Source organism: Rhincodon typus, chromosome 7 (assembly GCF_021869965.1).
Source record: "Rhincodon typus isolate 14 chromosome 7, sRhiTyp1.1, whole genome shotgun sequence".
NCBI lineage: Eukaryota > Metazoa > Chordata > Chondrichthyes > Orectolobiformes > Rhincodontidae > Rhincodon > Rhincodon typus.
Genome location: NC_063338.1, coordinates 87,954,621 through 87,974,527, shown reverse-complemented (window position 1 = coordinate 87,974,527; position 19,907 = coordinate 87,954,621). Strand labels below are relative to the sequence as shown.

Sequence of the window (19,907 nt, the reverse complement as noted above, 5' to 3'; positions counted from 1 at the left end):
CTGTTGGAAGCTGGGACATCATTGGCTTACGATTTCCACGAATCTTATGGCATTGGCAAAAATGTCAGCGGCCCTTTATCTGCTATTTACTCGGACATGACGCTTTCAAGGGAGAACATTGAGTTCAGCTTTCGAACCACCCACACTCCGAGTGTGCTGCTTTGTGCAGACTCCTATTATGAGGAATATATAGCTGTGGTTTTGTGCAGTAATGGTGAGTAAAAAACAAACTTGCTGCCTGATTAAAAGTGTTATGTCCATCAATTGCTGATAAAATGCACTCAAAAATTTGTTTAAAATTAATTTTTGTTCATTAGCTTGCTGTCCTAATAGCTGTGAGAGTGCTCCTAGAGAAGGAATAATTCATTGGCTCAGAAGTGCCTTTGGGATACCCTGAGGATGTGAAAGTTCTGCCTCAGTACATGTTCTTGATGATTAACAGGTTGGTCATATTACAGGGAACAGGGACTGGGATAAGAACAAAGATGGATGAGAATACAGGAAATGGTCACCATCTATTAATTTACAAGTTCATTGTAGAATGTGTTGGTCATGTATGTGAGCAGTGGCAATTAGTAAGTGAGGGATGATAAATCTTAGAGTGAGCTGGTCATTTTTTCCTTGGATATGTTGCCATTCAGGGAAAAAAAATACAGGTCACAAATGATCATCTACAGGAAATGTCACAGTGTTTAGAATGCGAGGGCAGAGATTTAAAGTGGTTTGCAAAACTAGCAAATATGATGTAAGCAAAAATGCTTTCACACAGCACATGGTTAAAGTCTGAAATTCACTGCCTGGAAATATATTACTATTTGTTATTGGGATGTGGGTGCCTCTGGCTGCGCCAGTATCTATTGCCCATTCCTAATTAATCTGGGTGGCTTGCTATGGCTATTCCAGAGGACATTTAAGAGTCAACCACATTGTTGTGAGTCTAGAACCACATACAGGCTAGACCAGGTAAGGATTTCCTTTGCTAAAGGGCATTAGTGAAAGAGATTGGTCAACAGTGTCTACTTTGTCGTAATTAGGCTAAGTTGCAATTCCAGATTTTAGTTGAATTCAAATTTTACCATCTCCCATGGTGAGATTCAAATACATGTCCCCAAAGCATTAGCTTGGAATTATGGATTGCTATCACATTAACATTACCACCACACCAGCACTTCCCATGTATGTGGTGACAGGTTCAATTGACACTTTTAGGAGTACATTCAATGATTATTTAACTAACAATGTACAAGGATACCAGGAAAAGGCAGGAGAACGGGACTAAAGCATAAGGCTCAGTTGGAGCGAACGAAATCAGAAATTGCTGGAGAAACTCAGCAGGTCTGGCAACAGGGCTGGAGAATTGTAGCTTCGAGGAGAGATTGGAGAGGTTGGGGTTGCTTTCCTTGGAACAGAGGAGGCTGAGGGATGATGTGGTTGAGGTAAAAAAAACTGTGGGGGGTAGAGATAGACAGGAGGAACCTGTTTCCTTTGGCAGACAGTTCAAAAACCAGGGGTCATAGATTCAAGAAAAGTGGCAGAAGGATTAGAGGGCATGTGAGGAAAAATATTTTTATGCTGAGGCTGGTGGATGTTTGGAATTTGCTGCCTGAGTGGAAGCAGGGACCCTAAACTCTTTTAAAAAGTGCCTGAATCTGCATCTTAAGTGCTGTAAGCTGCAGGACAATAGGCTGTGTGCAGGAAGGTGGGGTTAGAAAGGACATCTGGATATCTTTGAGTCAGTATGGACAAGATGGGCCAAATAGCCCCCTTCTGTGCTGTTACAATTCTAACGTCTGAGGAGAGAGGACAGAGTTGACATTTTGTCACCAGTGACCCTTCTTCAGATTAATTATTTTTTGAACTTGTCCATGAGGTTTTACTCATTTGTGGAGCTGTCAGATCTGCTGAGTTTCTCCCACAATTTCTGTGCTTTTCTTTGTTTCAGATCTCTAGCATTCGCTGTGCTTTGTTTTATTTCATGCTGATTTGGACAGCGGGTGTAATGGCCACCTACTGCATTGTGAAAATTCTGTGACAAAGTAGATTATTCCCAGAACGTTCCAATATAATGTAGCCTACACCCCATCCATCACCTTGGGAAACATTCCACTGACGCATTGCATCTATAGTGTATACCACCAAAAAGATGCACAGCAATAACTCAACAAGACAGTTTGATAGCACCTGCTAAATCCACTAGCTCTACCACCAAGAAGGAGAAGGGCAGCTGTTATACAGGCAAACCATCACCTGTAAGTTCCCTTCCAAACCATATACAATCCCACACTTGTAACCATATCATTGTACTTGCATTGTCACTGAGTCAAAGACTTGGAATGCCCTACTTAATAGCATTGTGGGTGTCACCACACACCAAGACTACAGTGGGTCAAGAAGACAACTCACCTTTTCCTTCTCAAGGGCAATTATAAATGGGCAATACATGCTGGCCTTCCCAGCCATACCTACAGCCCAAAATCCCCTCTAATTATTTTTAGCCGTGTGCAGACTGCTGTGGTTTACATGCAGTGGTGTCTTCCAGAAGTGGGATCCAATGTATCCACACAACTATCTGCACCAAGAAAGGATAGGTGTTTACTTTGTTGATGGTATAAAATTAAATACAGTGCATATCCAAAGAGACAATTCAGGTGCTTAGATCCTTAGGATCCAGAAACAATTTGCTATGTGCAGAATTTAATCAAGAAGGTGAGTGTAATGTTGGCTTTTATATCTTGAGGACTGGAGTACAAGAACGCAGTAGTTTTGCTGCAGCTGTACAAAACTCTGGTTAGACCCCTCTTGGAGTATTGTGAGCAGATCTGGACACCACACCTTAAGAAAGATATTTTGGCTTTGGAAGGATTACAGCATAGGTTTACAAGAATACCTTAGCTTCAAGGGTTAAGGTAGGAGGAGAGATTATACAAATTAAACCTGTTTCGTCTGGGATTTAGAAGGTTAAGGGGTGAAGATATTAACAGGAAAAGGCAGGGTAGATAAAGATAAACTATTTCTGCTGACTGGGGATTCTAGAATTCGGAGGCATAGTTTGAGAAATCAGGCCAGACCATTCAAGAGAGATGGGAGGAAGCACTTTGACACACAAAGGATGGTAGATGTTTGGAATTCTCTTCCACAAATGGCAATGGATGTTGGATCAGTTGTTAAAAACATAGAACATAGAACAGTACAGCACAGTACAGGCCCTTCGGCCCACAATGTTGTGCCAAACTATTATCCTGCAAAGATCAATCTACCCTGCATACCCTACATTTTACTATCCTCCATGTGCCTATCCAAGAGTCGTTTAAAAGTCTCTAAAGTATCTGACCCCACTACCACTGCCGGCAGCGCATTCCACACGCCCACCACACTCCGTGTGAAGAACCTACCTCTGACATCTCCCCTTTACCTTCCTCCAATCACTTTAAAATTATACTTCCTCGTAGTAATAGTCATTTCCGCCCTGGGGAAAAGTCTCTGACTGTCCACTCTATCTGTGCCTCTCATCATCTTGTACACCTCTATCAAGTCACCTCTCATCATTTTTCGCTTCAATGAGAAAAGCCCTAGCTCCCTCAACCTTTCCTCATAAGACCTGCCCTCCAGTCCAGGCAGGATCTTGGTAAATCTCCTCTGCACCCTCTTTAAAGCTTCCACATCTTTCCTATAATGAGGTGACCAGAACTGAACACAATATTCCAAGTATGGTCCAACCAGAGTTTTATAGAGCTGCAGCTTAACCTCGCGGCTCTTAAACTCAATTCCCCTGCCAATGAAAGCCAACACACCATATGCCTTCTTTACAACCCTATCAACTTGGGTAGCAACTTTGAGGGATCTATGGACGTGGACTCCAAGATGCCTCTGTTCCTCCACACTGCTGAAAATCCTGCCATTAACCCTGTATTCTGCATTCAAATTCAACCTTCCAAAATGAATCACTTCACATTTTTCTGGGTTGAATTCCATGTGCCACTTCTTTGCCCAGCTCTGCACCCTGTTAATTTTAAATCTGAGACATAAATTTTCATTAAACAAAGGTATTAAGGGATAGGGGCCAAAGTCAGCTATATGGAGTTAAGTCACAGATCTGCCATGATCTCATTGAATGGTGACATGTGCTAAAAGGGCTGAATGGCCTACCCCTGTTTTTATGTTCCTATGATTGGCATGTGCAGAGAGATTGACCTGCTTAGAGGGAATGCCGCCGACAAACCTTAGAGAACTTTTAAAAATGATATTAAAGAGTCAAGTGGCTGAATTCAGAATCAGAAAATGGCAAAACGGAGAAGGGAGAAGCAAATGGAAAATGTTGCTGTGGGTAAAGAATCAGGAAGTTAGTAAAATAAAATGACAAGAGGAGGCAGATAGAAAGTAAAACCAAAGGACCGACTGAATGCAGAATACAGGGTTAATGGCAGGATTTTTAGCAGTGTGGAGGAACAGAGGGATCTTGGAGTCCACGTCCATAGATCCCTCAAAGTTGCTACCCAAGGCTACAAGATTCTACAGTTCACACCACCTGTAAAAAACAATGATGGATTGGTTTTGACTTCATATGGAAATTAAATCAAAGAGTGGTCTGAAGTCTTTCAATAAAGTTACAGACCTGACATGTGGGTGAAGCTAATGACCACAAGCATCTAACAGAAGTATGAACAAGGCAACTTGAACTTGAAGAAGTAAAACGATGTGATAAAGAGAATGGAAACTGAATAGGATGGGAAGAAAGAAAGTATGGAGGGTGAAAGCGATGTAAATTAGAAAATGTAGAAATAAATGAAATAGAAGGTATGACCCTGAAAAGGAAATAAATTAATGGATTGAATCAACCATCCAAAGAATTATTGATATGTACAACTAAAAGGGGGTCATGTGACACATTGGATCGCATCACTGCCTCTGAATCAGAGGCTTTCGATTCATGACCCACTCCAAGTGTTGGACATATGTTTATAGCATAGCCAAACCTGCAAATTCCACCAACACATGCCCCCAAGCCAGGCAGTTAGAGCAGGAGAGATGTCTGATCAGCTGTGTGATGGAATGGAAGTTGGAGTCTCTACCATCACTAGAGGTATAATAATGCAATAGTAAAGGTGCAATGTCTCATCAAGGAGATGGTACTTCTTCCAATAAATGACCCGGTAGTTCTGTGTTCAGCTGTCAGCTGAGAACATCCTTCACGTCTCTACAGTGGAGGCTTGAAAGTTTGATCTCCTCACTCAGAGCTGAGAAGGCTGCTACTGAACAAGAATATCACCTGACAGGTAGGGCAAGGTGGATACCCGACAGAAATACTCTGGTGGATGGGAAGGAAGTAAGTAACAGAATAATCTGATACGATGGTGCAATGTTTGATGCTGTGGCATCTGACTATATCCAAAAGACCCGGATGGATAGGTTTGGATAGATAAGGGACAAACACAGGCAGGTGGGACTAGTTTAGTTTGGGATTATGGTCGGCATGGACTGGTTGGACTGAAGGGTCCGTTTCCGTGCTGTGTGACTCTATGACTCTATGACTAAGATGGGATGAAGGAATCAAAAATACAGATGGTGGAAATGTGAAGTAAAAACCGAAACATACTCAATAGATCAGGCAAAACCTGAAAGACAACGAGAATGCACGGAGAGATCTGGGTGTTCAGGTCCATTGTACCCTGAAGGTGGCAACGCAGGTCGATAGAGTAGTCAAGAAGGCATACGGCATGCTTTCATTCATCGGACGGGGTATTGAGTACAAGAGTTGGCAGGTCATGTTACAGTTGTATAAGACTTTGGTTTGACCACATTTGGAATACTGCGTACAGTTCTGGTCGCCACATTACCGAAAGGATGTGGATGCTTTGGAGAGGGTGCAGAGGAGGTTCACCAGGATGTTGCCTGGTATGGAGGGCGCTAGCTATGAAAAGAGGTTGAATAGATTAGGATTATTTACATTAGAAAGACAGAGGGTGAGGAGGGACCTGATTGAGGTCTACAAAATCAGGAGAGGTATAGACAGGGTGGATAGCAAGAAGCTTTTTCCCAGAGTGGGGAACTCAATTACTAGGGGTCATGATTTCAAGGTGAGAAGGGAAAAGTTTAAGGGAGATGTGCGTGGAAAGTTCTTTACGCAGAGGGTGGTGGGTGCCTGGAACGTGTTGCCAGCGGAGCTGGTAGAGGCGGGCACGATAGCGTCATTTAAGATGTGTCTAGACGGATACATGAATGGGCAGGGAGCAGAGGAATACAGATCCTTGGAAAATATGAGACAGGTTTAGATAGAGAATCTGGATCGGCGCAGGCTTGGAGGGCCAAAGGGCCTGTTCCTGTGCTGTAATTTTCTCTGTTCTTTGTTCTTGAGAAAATATTTTTGTTGAAACACCTAATTGGGATGGTACTAGATTTAAGGACAGACTTGATTAGGGATTTCTTAATTTTCCAGGTTTTCCCTCACTCTTCTACTGTGCATGAGTAGAAGAATCCCACTGTTCCTTTTTGCAATCAGAAGACATTCCTGGGATTCCATAACACAGTGTGGAATCATGCACAGAGGGAGCAGAGATACAGCTACAAATGTATTCCTTTGATTATCCAACCCATATACTCTTTGAATACTGTAAACAAAAAGTGCTGGAGATCACAGCCGGTCAGGCAGTATCTATCCATGGAAAGAGAGCAAATTAACGTTTCGAGTTTAGATGACTCTTCAGAGCTGATGAAAAGTCATCTAGACTCGAAACGTTAGCTTGCTCTCTTTCTATCGATACTGCCTGACCTGCTGTGATCTCCAGCACTTTCTGTTCTCAATACAGATTCCAGCATCTGCAGTAATTTTCTCCTACTCTTTGAATACTACTGCCCATTGAGAGATTAGGATCACTGCCATGACCCTGCTGGAAGAGCAACTCGCAACTAAGATGCCAATACAGCAATGGAGATACTGAACTTCTAAGCTCCCACATTTTGAAAGAAACTCTAAAGACAAACACTGAGAATTCTGGAGAAATTCGGCAAGTATGGCAGCGTCTGTGGAGAAAGAAAGTTGAAGTTTTGAATCCAGTATAACACTTCTTCAGTTCCAAAGAAAAATCGTACCAGACTTGAAATGTTAACTGTGTTTGTCTCTGCATAGATATTGCCAGACTTGCTGAATTTCTTCAGCATCCTTTGTGTTTGTTTCAGATTTCCAGCATCTGTAATATTTGTTGAAACTGTAAATATATTGGTATGTATTAGTATTCTGCACTGACCAATGCTGGTGAATATTTTACTTACTTACTTACAGTGCTCAAGTTCACACTTGTGTGTATTTGTTTAAGGATTTTTATTTGAGATAAAGTAAAACAAAAATCATAACGGGTCTCTATTGGGGCTTCAGCTTTTTACAACTTATATCAATAGCTTAGATGAGCATAGCGAAAATTCAGTACCTAGATTTGAAGATGATGTAAAGATAGGTAGGAATGTATACTGTGAAACATACATAAGGAGGATGCAACAGGATATCAGTAGGTTGAGTGAGTGAGCAAAAGTCAGGCAGATGGAAGTATATTATGGGAAAATCTGAAGTTGTTCTCTTTGGCAGGAAAAATTAAAAAAATACAAAATATAATGTAATGGAGAGGTGCAGAGGGATCAAGGAATTCTAGTGCATGAGTCATAACATGTTAATAAGCAGGTATAGTGAGTAATTAATCCTTTATTATGTGAGGACTTGCACCTAAAATAAGAATATTAAGCTTCAGTTGAAAAAGGGCATTGGCGAGACAACATCTTGAATACTGTGTGCATTTTATTTGGCTAAGTTAAGGAAGGTTATAAATACATTGCAAGTGGTTGATAGGAAATTTACGAGATTGATACCTGGGAATAAGCAGGTTGTCTTATAAGACAAGGTTGAGCAGCTGGGCTAGTTTCCACTGGAGGCTAGGAGAGTGGGGAGTGATTTGATGGACATGCAAAAGATGCTGGAAGGTCATGACAAGGTGGACATAGAAAGGATGCTTCATCTTGTGAGTGAGTGAGAGTTAGAGGACACTGTTTAAAAATTAGAGTCTACCTTTTAAGACAGAAATAAGGTGTTTCTTTTCCAAAACTGTGCAATTGTGTAACTCGCTGCCTTTGAAGTCGATTAATATTTTAAGGTGGAGGTAGGTAGATCTTGTTAGGCAAAGGAATCAAAGGTTACTGTGTGCAGTGATTGGAACAAGAGCCAGGTGGATCTCATTGACTGAGATCCCTGATTGGAGTTGTTAACCTGGGCCAATCAGGGAGCCCTGGCTGATAGATACAAACAGGAGATTCAGAGAGTCTCCTCATTCTGGGGACTAACTCAAAGCTAGCTGATCAGAGCCAATGTATTGTGTACATGTAAATAAAGAGGCACTTGGAGACAGGATACTGGCCTCTGTGCACTTATTTCACTGGGAGTAGATGGGAAAGTGCAATTCAGAGAAAATGAACAAGTCAACAATGATCCATTAGCTTATTGAATGGTGCAAGTGGCCGGAGGAGCTGAATGGCCATTTTCTTCCTCTAATTCATATATATGTAAGTTTGTATCATTCATAAACTCAAAAAATATGTGTCTAATGTAACCAGTACTAGAAGGATGGCACTGAGAGAAGAATTGGTTAAAAATATTTAATATTCCCTCCTCCCCTTATGTGCCTCAGACAATAGCACTCTCACCTCTAACTTTGAAGGTTATGCATTTGATCCCATTCCAGAGACCTGAGAATTACATTTAGGCTGATATTTGAACACAGTACTGTAGGAATGCTGCACGGTCAGATATGCCATCTTTCAGATGCAAGGTGAACTGAGGCTTTACTTGCCTTCTGAACTGGGTCTAAAAAGTCATATGGTGTCTGTTTGAAGTCCGGGGGAATTAACGCCAGTGTGCTAGTCACTAATTATCACTGAATCAATATCACAGTAAACAGATCATCTGGTTATTGTGATATTGCTATTTCTTTCTTTATTATAGAATCCCTACAGTGTGGAAGCAGGCCATTTGGCCCATTATCAACCCTCTGAGGAGCATCCCAACCAGACCCACACCCCTATCCTATAAACCTGCATCTCCCCATGCCCAATCCACCTAACCTGCACATCTTTGGTCTGTGGGAGGAAACCCACACAGACATGGGGAGAACATACAAACTCCACACAGAACGTCACCCAAGGCTGGAATTGAACCCGAGTGCTTACAGTGCTGTGAGTTAGCAGTGCTAACCACTAAGCCACCATGCTGCCCTGCTGAGCACAAATTGGCCTCACAGTAGTGTTTAAATTACAGCGGGATGAATGGGAAAATTCACCCCTGAATGTGTTACAATTGTTTGGAAATCAATCATGGTTGGAAGGTCATGATCAGATCAAAGTTGCTTCTGTACATAGACCTGACCTCTAATCACAGCCTGATTCTTCCCTGCATTTGCTGAGGATAGACTCCTAGTTGAAACCATCAACAACAACCACAGGAGGGAATCAACCTGTGAATAGAGTATAAGAAAGCAAGAGCAGTGATGTACTGTCTGATGCTATATAAGGCTCTGGTCAGACTCCATGGAATATTGTCAGTAGTTTTGGCCCCTTTATCTTAGGAAGGATGTGCTGGCATCGGAAGGAGTCCAGAGGAGGTTTACAAGAATCAATCCAGGAATGAAGGGCTTGTCATATGAGGAGCAGTTGAAGACTCTGGCTCTGTACTCGATGAAGTTTATGAGGATGAGGAGGAATTTGATTGGAACATACAGAATACTGAGATGCCCGGATGGAGTAGACACGGAGAAGATGTTTCAATTATAGAGTCACAGAGTCACAGAACTGTACAGCACAGAAGCAGACCCTTCAGTCCAACTCATCCATGTCAACCATATATCCTACAATTAATCCAGTCCCATTTGCCAGCATTTGGCCCATATCTCTCTAAACAATTCATACCCATGCACCCATCCACATGCCTTTTGAATGTTGTAATTGTACTAACCTCCGCTGCTTCCTTTGGCAGCTCATTCCATACAGGCACCACCTTCTGTGTGAAAAATGTTGCCCCTTAGTCCTTTTTAAATTTTACCCCTCTCACCTTAAACCTATGCCCTCTAGTTTTGGACTCCACACCCTGGGGAAAAGACCTTGACTATTCATCCTATCCATGCCCCTCATGATTTTATAAACCTCTATAAGGTCACCCCTAGCCTCCGAGCTCCAGGGAAAATAGCTCCAGCCTATTTAGCCTCTCTCTATAGCTTAAACCCTCCAATCCTGGCAACATCCTTGCAAATCTTTTCAGAACACTTTCAAGTTTCACAACATCCTTCTGATAGTAGGAAGACCAGAATTGCATGCAGTATTCCAAACGTGGCCTAACCAATGTCCTATACAGCCGCAACATGACCCCCCAACTCCTATACTCAATACACCAACCAATAAAGACAAGCATACCAAACACCTTCTTCACCATCCTGTCCACCTGCAGCTCCACTTTCAAGGAACAATGAACCTGCACTCCAAGTTCTCTTTGTTCAGCAACGCTCCCCAAGACCTTACCATTAAGTGTATACATCTGCCCTGATTTGCCTTTCCAAAATGCAGCACCTCACGTTTGTCTAAATTAAACTTCATCTGCCACTCCTTGGCCCGTTGGCCCATCTGATCAAGGTGTTGTTGCACTCTGAAGTAATAGGAGAGACTAAGACCCAAGGGCACAACTCTGGAGTGAAGGCACAACTGTTCAGAGCTGAGATGAGGAAGAGTTTCTTCACGCAGAGTGTGGTGTATCTGTGGAACTTATTGCTGCAGAGGACTGTGGGGGCCAAGTCATTGAGTGTATTTAAGACAGAGACAGATAGGTTCTTGATTATTCAGATTATAGGGAGATGGCAGGAGATTGGGGTTGAGAAATGCATCAGCCATGATCAAATGTTGGAGCAGACTCAATGGGTCGAATGACCTAATTCTGCCTGTTAAACTCTTATGATATTATTGTGGCAGACAAGCCGAGCAAGGCTGGAGGGTGCACTTTTGCCGAGTTAGGCCAGGGTCTGGGCTGGGTAGGGAACTGAGGATATATTAGGAGAGTGAGTCTACTGGGTGTCATGGGGGTGGGATAGCAGCCAGTTTGCCAGTTGAGGCCAGAAGTGAGAATTTGCCAGGCAAGTTGAGAAATGCACGGCTGCACAGGAGAGAGGTGGGGTGAAAAGAATGGCTGCAAAAAAGAGCTGGCAGATGCAAAGAACAAAGGAGTTGGGGAGGGGTACCTAACGGCTGCAAAGGGGAGAGGGTGGGGTAAGAAGCGAGTGGTTGCAAAGGGAAGGGGAGTGGGGCAGGAGGGGAAGGAGGTGGTGTCTGCAAAATATGAGAGTTGGTGGGAGGACAGGGAGAAGCCCGTGTGCAAAGGGGAAATTGTGAATTGAGGAACTTCAGCTCATGATGCGTAGTGGAGTCCCCTGCATGCATTTTGATTTTCCCTCGTAGCCTAGAAGCAGCAAGCCCAAATTCCAGCTGGCTCATTGCGATGTTAGACAGTGCATATGTGTGTAAATCCACCAGAGAAACTGTTTGCTTTTCTCCATTGTTCATTTTGTCAGTATTCGGAAGTGAAAGTCTCAGAAAAAAAAAATGTTTACAGTATAAGAAACACTTGGTGAGGTGCCAATTAATTCCTCATGCATTTTGTAGTGTTTGCTTAGCAGAAACTGGAGGGTGTACCTGCTGCGCACCTTCTGCCATCAGATATGTGTTAGTTCTCTCACCTTTGTGGAATGACTGTAAATATTCTAAGGATGCTAAGTTGACTACCCAAATATTTATAGATTAAAATCGATGCCATTCATAATTAATGTGTAGATCTTTTAGCTAAAATATGTTGTTTATCATTGAATATTACATGTGTGTAGTCTGTCCTAGCAGTCACTGGATTTCTACAAAGAACCCTAGTCGTAAAAATGCCAAGAGTATTCAATGCCTGGTATCTGCATAATTAATTAAAGTAGACTGGCATCATTTTTCAGTTGAACAGCTCATTTTTTTTCATGATTGGATGTGATCAGTAGTTCAGTAATGAATTTTTTTAATTTGTGGAGGAGCTCAGGGGAAGCGTATGTGTTCAGCAGCAAGATGGAAGGGAATGGGCAGAAACCAAGGGAGAAGTCAAAAATTGGCAAAACTACTTTCGTTTAAACTTAAGAACAATTGTCATTTCAAACCACTTGAATTTAAAACCACTTGAGAAAGACGTCCACAGGAATTTTTGGCTGGGGCTATTTTCCCTGGAGCGCTAGAGGCTGAGGGATGACTTATCGAGGTTTATAAAATCATAAGGGGTGTGAATAGGGTGAATAGTCAAGGTCTTTTCACTGGAATGGGGGAGTCCAAAATGAGACAGTGTAGGTTTAAGGTGGGAGGGGAAAGATATAAAAGGGACCTAAGGGGCAACTTTTTCACACAGAGGGTGGTGCGTGTATGGAATGAGCTGCCAGAGGAAGTGGTGAAGGCTGGTACAGTTACAACATCTAAAAGGTATCTGGATGGGTATATGAATAGGAAGTGTTTAGAGGTATATGGGCCAAATGCTGGCAAATGGGACTAAATTTATACAGGATATCTGGTTGGCATGTTGGCCCAAAGGGTCTGTTTCTGTGCTGTATATCTCTATGACTCGAAGACTCTATGACTCTATGTAATATGGGCATCCCTGGTTGGCTCAGCATTAACTGCCCGACCCTAACCGCCCTTGGAGATGTGTTGGTGATCTGACTTCTTGAACCATTGCAGTCCAGATGCTATAGGGAAGGATTTCCAGGATTTTGATCTAGCAACAGTGAACAAACGATGATGTAGTCCCAGGTCAGGATTGTGTTTGACTTGGGGAGGATCTTACAGGTGATGATGTTCCCATGTATCTTGTGCCCTTTCCCAGATAAGTGGTTGAGATTAGGGATTTTGAAGGTACTGTTCAAGGAGCACGTGAATGACTGCAGTGCATCTCGAGTCATAGAGGTCTACAGCATGGAAACAGGCCCTCGGCCCAACATGTCCATGATGCCAAGTTTTCACGTTAAACTAGTCCCATTTGCCTGAGTTTAGTCTGTGTTCCTCCATACCTATCCCATCCATGTACCTGTCCAAATGTTTCTTAAATAATGAAATTGTACTCACTTCAACCACCACCTCTGTGTGAAAAATGTGCCCTTCTGGACCCTTTTGTATCTCTTCTTTCTCACCTTAAACCTATGTCCTCTAGTTTTAGACTTCCCTACCACGGGGAAAAGCTGTTTGCTATCTATCTTATCTGTGCCTTTCATGATTTTATAGACCTCTATCAGGCCAACCCTGAGTTTTCTATGCTGCAGGGAAGAAAAGGTCTCAGCCTATCCAGCCTCTTCTCTTAACTCAAACATTCCAGTCCAGGTAGCATCCTAGTAACTCATTTCTGCACTCTTCCTCATTTAATAATGTCCTTTCTAGAGTAAGGCCTCACAGCACTTCAAATGTGGCCTTACCAACATCTTGTACATCTGTTACAAGACATCCCAACTCCTATACTCAATGCACTGACTTGTGAAAACAAGCATGCTGAAAGCCTTCTTCTTTGTAGATGGTACACACTGCTACTACTGAGCATCGGTGAAGGAGGGAGTGGATGCTTGTGGCTGTGATGCCAGGCAATCAGGCTGCTTTGTCCTGGATGGTGTCAAGCTCTTTGAGTGTTGTTGGAGCTATACCTGATCAGGCAAGTGAAAAATCTTTCATTATGCTCCTGACTTGTGTGGTGTAGACAGGGGAGAATTTTGTTTAGGATATTCAATGAGTTAACTTTTGATACTTTGATATAGGTTCGCTGTTCACTAAATTAATCTGTGGATTATCAGTATGGACCAGTAGAATCTTGAATTGAGGCACTCATTTGTGAGGTGAATAAGAAAAATGTAGACTTGCATTTATATTAGCGTCTTTCACAACCTCAGGATATCCCAAAGTCTTAAAGAGTATTAATGAAGAATACTCACTGTGATAATTTTGTAAATGTGTTGTAAGAGAAGATCACAGAACCACAGAATTGCTAACATGCAGATGAAGGCCATTCAGCCTATCATGCCTGCACTGGTTCTATTCCCAGTGCCATCTCCTGTCTTTGCCCTGCATCCCTGCACACCATTTCTATCAAAATAATTATCCAATCCTTTCTTGGATATCTCAACTGAACTTGCCTCCACCACATTTCTGAGCAGTGTATTCCATACCCTAACTACTGGCTATGTGAAAAAGTTTTTTCTCACATCACCCCTGCTGTTTTTACACACCATTTTAAATCCATGCCCTGCAATTTTCTTTTATGATCTGGAACAGCATAGAACCGTAGAGTAATACAGCATGGAAACAGGCCCTTCAGCCCAAACTGGTCCATGCTGCCCACTGAGCTAGTTCCAATTGGCTGCATCTGGTCCATATCCTTCTAAACCCTTCTCATCCATGTATGTATCCAAATGCTTTTTAAATGTTGTTATTGGACCTTCCTCAACCACTTTCTCTCGCAGTCCATTCCATTTTTTCCTCTTTATTCATTAGCGGGATGAGGGCATCGCTGGCCAGGCAGCGTTTATTGCCCATCCCTAACCACATTGTCAACCACATTGCTGTGGGTCTGGAGTCACATGTAGGCCAGACCAGGTAAGGATGGCAGCTTCCTTCCCTAAAGGCCATTTGTGAACCAGATGGGTTTTTCCTGACAATTGACAATGGATTCACAGTCATCATTAGATTCTTGATTCCAGATATTTGTTGAATTCAAATTCCACCATCTGCCATGGCAGGATTCGAATACAGGTTCCCAGCATGTTATCTGGGTCTCTGGATTAACAGCCCAACGATACTACCACTCGGCCATCACCTCCCCCTGCATAAAGAAGTTGCCCCTCAGCTCCTTCTTAAATATTTCCCATCTCATCTTAAACCTGTGCCCTCTAGTTTTCAATTCCCCATCCCTGGGAAAAAGACTATATGCATTCATCCTATCTATGTCCCTCATGAATTTATACACCTCAATAAGGCCACCCTTCATTCTCCTACGTTCCAAGGAATAAAGTCCTATCCTGGCCAACTTCTCCCTACAACTCAGGTCTACTAACCCTGGGAACATCCTTGTAAATCTTCTTTGCACACTTTCCAGTTTAACTATGTCTTTCCTATAACAGGGTGACCAAAACTATACACAAGACTCGAAGTCATGCCTTACCAGCGACTTATACAACCGTAACATAACATCCCAACTCCTATACTCAATGCCTTGACTGATGAAGGCATCTCCCTAACTATTCTATCCAGCTCGCTCGCAAATTTGAAAACCTCTATTAAATCTCCTCTCGGCTTTCTTTTCTCCAAGGAGAGCAGTTACATCAGTTCCATGGTGGCTTGGTGGTTAGAACTGCTGTCTCACAGTGCCAGAGACCTGGGTTCGATTCTAGCCTTTAGTGACTGTCTGTGTTGAGTTTGCATGTTCTTCCTGTGTCTGCATGGGGTTTCCTTCCAGAGTCCAATGATGTGTAGGTTAGTTGGATTGGCTGTGCTAAAAATTGTGCAGGTTAGGTGGGTTAACCATGGTAAAAACTCAGTGTGAGGTTGGGAAGATGGTGTGAGTGGGATGCTCTTTGGAGGATCAGTGTAGACTTGATGGGCCAAATGAACTCTCCAGAGAGTCTATGATCTTCTTCACTCTACATAACTGAAGTTTCTCATTCCTGGGGAACCAGTCTTGTAAACCATTTTTGCACTCTCTCCAATGCTCTCACTTCTTTCCTCTGATGGGGTGCCCACAAGATGGTGGAGCATTGGCCTTACCACTGGACTTGTAATCCAGAGCTCCAGGCTAATGTGCAGATGGCATGGGCTCAAATGTGGTGAAACTTCAAACTGAACCTGGATTGAAATCTTGTTTCAGTATTGGTGATTGATTGTCATGAAAATCCAGCTGCTTCACTAATGTCCTTTAGGGAAGAAATCTGCCATCCTTGCCTGGTCTGGCCTACATGTGACTCCAGACCCACAGCAAAGGGGTTGACTCATAAGCATCCTTTGAAGTAGCCTCAGGAGTCATTCAGCTCCACAGCAATTTTGGATTGGGCATCAAATGCTGACATTCCCCCAGTGACACCTACATAACATGAAAGAATAAATTAATTGTGCTTTCTGATGAATTGACAATAGCTGTTTGTTGGGATCTGTGCCCAAACCCATGATTTCTTTCATTGTTTAAACTAAATGGGGAAAAATTGAATGCCTGACAGTGTAGGAATGCAAGATTGAAGCAGAGAATTATTGAATGGCCACAGCACCATGGGAGGCCATTTATTCCATTCCATTTATGCCAGCTTTCTACAAGATCTGCTCAGTTAGTCCCACTCTTCTGCCTTTTTGCCCTACTTTTTGTTTCTCTCTTAAGGGTCCTGCATAATTCCTCATGAAAGCCATGATTGTAACTGTATCCACCACAACCTCAGTGCATTCCAGATCTTACACAACTCACTGCGTTAAAATAAAATTTCTCCTCAGCTAGAGTATTGCTGAGAAAGAGACATAGCTTTGTCTTGCACATATTAAAACAATTTGGAAAAATACCAATTTAAAGGGGGAACAACCATTTGTACTGTGTGAGATGAGAGTGCTGATTGGTTGGCACGTGGGCTCTGATCAGTTGAGATATTGCCATGGAAAATGTACTAGCTAGCTTTGACAAAATGCATCTTTTGTTTTAGCAAAACTCAAATTCTGTACCAGCAAATGAGTATCTCCTCACTTTCTTTTGTAAATCACTCAAAACCAGTGTCCTGTAGCTCTCCACCTGGTGACTCTGCCCAGACCCCTCTCATTTTGAGCACCTCTTTTTCAACATTCATTTCTTGAAGGAAAGGAGCCTAGCTTCACTGCCCTTCCTGCATAACTAAAGCCTCTAATCCCTGGAACCATTGTTGCACAACTTTCCAGAAACCTCTCCATACTGTTGCATCCTTCCTAGATTCAAGTGTCGTAGGAGATTTCATATATTCATGAAGGGATCCATTTATTAGACCTCTTATGCATAACTGTTATTGAGTGATCTTTCATTCATTTCAAGAGGGCTGGAATACAAGAGCACCGATGCACTACTGAGGCTGTATAAGGCTCTGGTCAGACTGCATTTGGAATGTTGTGAGCAGTTTAGGCCCCATTTCTGAGGAAGGATGTACTGATCTTGGTGGGCGTCCAGAGGACGTTTATAAGAATGATCCCAGGGATGAAGGGAGTGGTTGATGACTCTGGGTCTGTACTCGATGGAGTCTAGAAGGGTGAAAGGGATTCGGATTGAAGCTTACAGAATACCGAGAAACCTGGATACAGTGAATGTGGAGAAGGTATTTCGTTTGGTAGGGAACATTAGTATCTGAGGGCACAGCCTAAGAGTGAAGGGTTCGAATTGAGATGAGGAGGTATTCCTTCAGCCAGATGGTGAATCCGTGGAACTCACTGCCACAGAAGGCTGTGGAGGCCAAGTCATTGAGTATATTTAAGACAGAGATAGATAGGTTCTTGATTGGTAAGGGGATCAAGGATTATGGGGAGAAGGCAAGACAATGGGTTTGAAAAACATATCAGCCATGATTGAATGGTGGGGAAGACTCGATGGGCCGAATGGTCTAATTCTGCTCCTGTGTCTATGGTCTTATGATCTAAACTTTGGACAAGGAGAGAATTATATTTGACTGTGATACTCCCTGTGCCTGAATAATCTGTTGAAAGATGCTCTTGTTTATCTATCCATGTTCTCCCTAAACCAGCTGCTTTTACCAATAACCATTGTTCTGTTAGTCCCAGGCAATGGGCAAAATCACACAGTCACAAGCCAAAGTTCTGATTAGAGACACACCACATGTGGATGAAATATTTTCCTAATCAACCTGTTCAGAGATATTATTACACAACTCTAGAGCAGGTGGGACTTGAACCCAAGCCTTCCAGCTCAGAGATAGGGATATTACCACTGCACCACCTGAGCCTCCTACTACCTGTCAATTCTACAATGGCCTAAACTACCAAGAGAACAGCCACCAGAATGAGGGAGCTGTAACTTTGGTATGGAAATTGGAAAAATGGACTATCAAGATTTTCAGGGACTAAAGTGCTTTTCGGAAAGGTCAAATGCTGATCTAAAATGACAAGGGGAGGCAATGGCCTTGTGGTATTATCGCTGGACTATTAATCCAGAGACCCAGATAATGTTCTGTGGGACCCAGGTTCAAATCCTACCATGGCAGATGGTGAAATTTAAATTCAATAAAAATATGTGGAATTAAGAATCTCATGATGACTATGAATCCATTGCTGATTTTTCAGAAAAACCCATCTGGTTCACTAATGTCCCTTAGGGAAGGAAACTGCCATCCTTACCTGGTCTGGCCTACATGTGACTCCAGACCCCCAGCAATGTGGTTGACTCTGGGCAATTAGGGATGGGCAATAAATGCTGCCCAGTCAGCAAGGCCCTCATTCCATGAATGAGTAAAGGGAAAAAAAAAATTGATAGCCTAATCACTGATCTGGGCAATCTTTATGAAGATTTTGTGAAATGTACAGCACTGGTCTACACTGAAGTAAGCATTTCATCCAATGACAGTGAAACCAGGAAACTAGAATAGAATAGAATAAAATAGAATATCCTTTATTGTCACGAGTACTCAAGCACAGAGGTACAGGAGTACAGTGAAAGTTTTACAATGTCATTTCTTATGGCTCCAAGTACTTAGGTATTAATCTTAGATACAAAAGAGGGATAACAAAACAGTAGTTGCATTACTTTAAGTGCTTAAAGAATAAGTTAAAAATAAGACATAGTTAGGGATTGACAATTTAGTCAGATAAAAAACACTTCAAATGAACATTACATTGCAGCAGCTCACTGCAGGGGCTCCCCCATGTGGTCTGATCCCATCGCGCCAGCCTCGAGTCCAACAATAGTCCCCACTCCAAGCCTCCAGTCCTCTCCACAGCTGCTCCAAGGTAAATTCTAGGACTGCTTCCCCCACGCCAGCATCCACCCAAGGCTCGCTCCACATGGCGGCCACTGTCCATGACTCGCATCCACAGCTCGCCAGATCCTCCATTCCCCTAATGCAGAAAGGGAAGAAAAGAGAGAGAAAAAGAAAAAGAACAGACGGAACAGAGGAGCTCCAATTGGAGCGTCTTACTGTGCTGCCATCTTGCCACATGAAACCAAATGAGTGCTGGAGCATTTGTATCTTGCTCAATTCACATTTGCATGATAAATTCACAGATTGGGAAATGAAAGATTGCCTACAAAGAATTCAACTTGGAAAGGCAGACTCAGGAAATATACAAGTGGACCTATATCACAAACAGCTTTGAGTAGCAAAACAGAAAGGGAAAAGTAGATGTGAATGGATAACAACAGGAAGCTGGAAGGCTCTCTCTCCTTCTCCCCACCTAACATCAAAGTCAGTGCTCAGTGAAAAAGCCACAGGCCCCAAACACCGGGAGAACGCACTCGCTGCCCCTGCCACAGGCCCCAAACACCGGGAGAACGCGCTTGCTGCCCCTGCCACAGGCCTCAAACACCATGAGAATGCACTCGCTGCCCCTGCCACACGCCACAAACACCAGGAGAACGCACTCGCTGCCCCTGCCACAGGCCTCAAACACCATGAGAATGTGCTCGCTGCTCCTGCCAAAGGCCTCAAACACCAGGAGAACGCACTCGCTGCACCTGCCACAGGCCCCAAACACCAGGAGAATGCACTCGCTGCCCCTGCCACACGCCACAAACACCGGGAGAACACACGCGCTGCCCCTGCCGCAGGCCCCAAACACCAGGACAACACACTCACTGCCCCTGCCACAGGCCCCAAACACCGGGACAACGC

At 43.1% G+C, this 19,907-nt stretch overlaps 1 protein-coding gene across 1 annotated transcript in view; it reads left to right on the top strand.

Moving 5' to 3' along the window:
• LOC109936326 (contactin-associated protein-like 5) overlaps positions 1–19,907 on the top strand; it is a 767,761-nt gene that overhangs the window by 599,385 nt on the left and 148,469 nt on the right. Inside the window, exon 13 of the mRNA XM_048599257.1 lies at positions 1–214. This exon is cut by the window's left edge and continues 16 nt beyond it. Within this exon, the coding sequence (XP_048455214.1) occupies positions 1–214 (214 nt within the window). The remainder of the gene's footprint in view (positions 215–19,907) is intronic.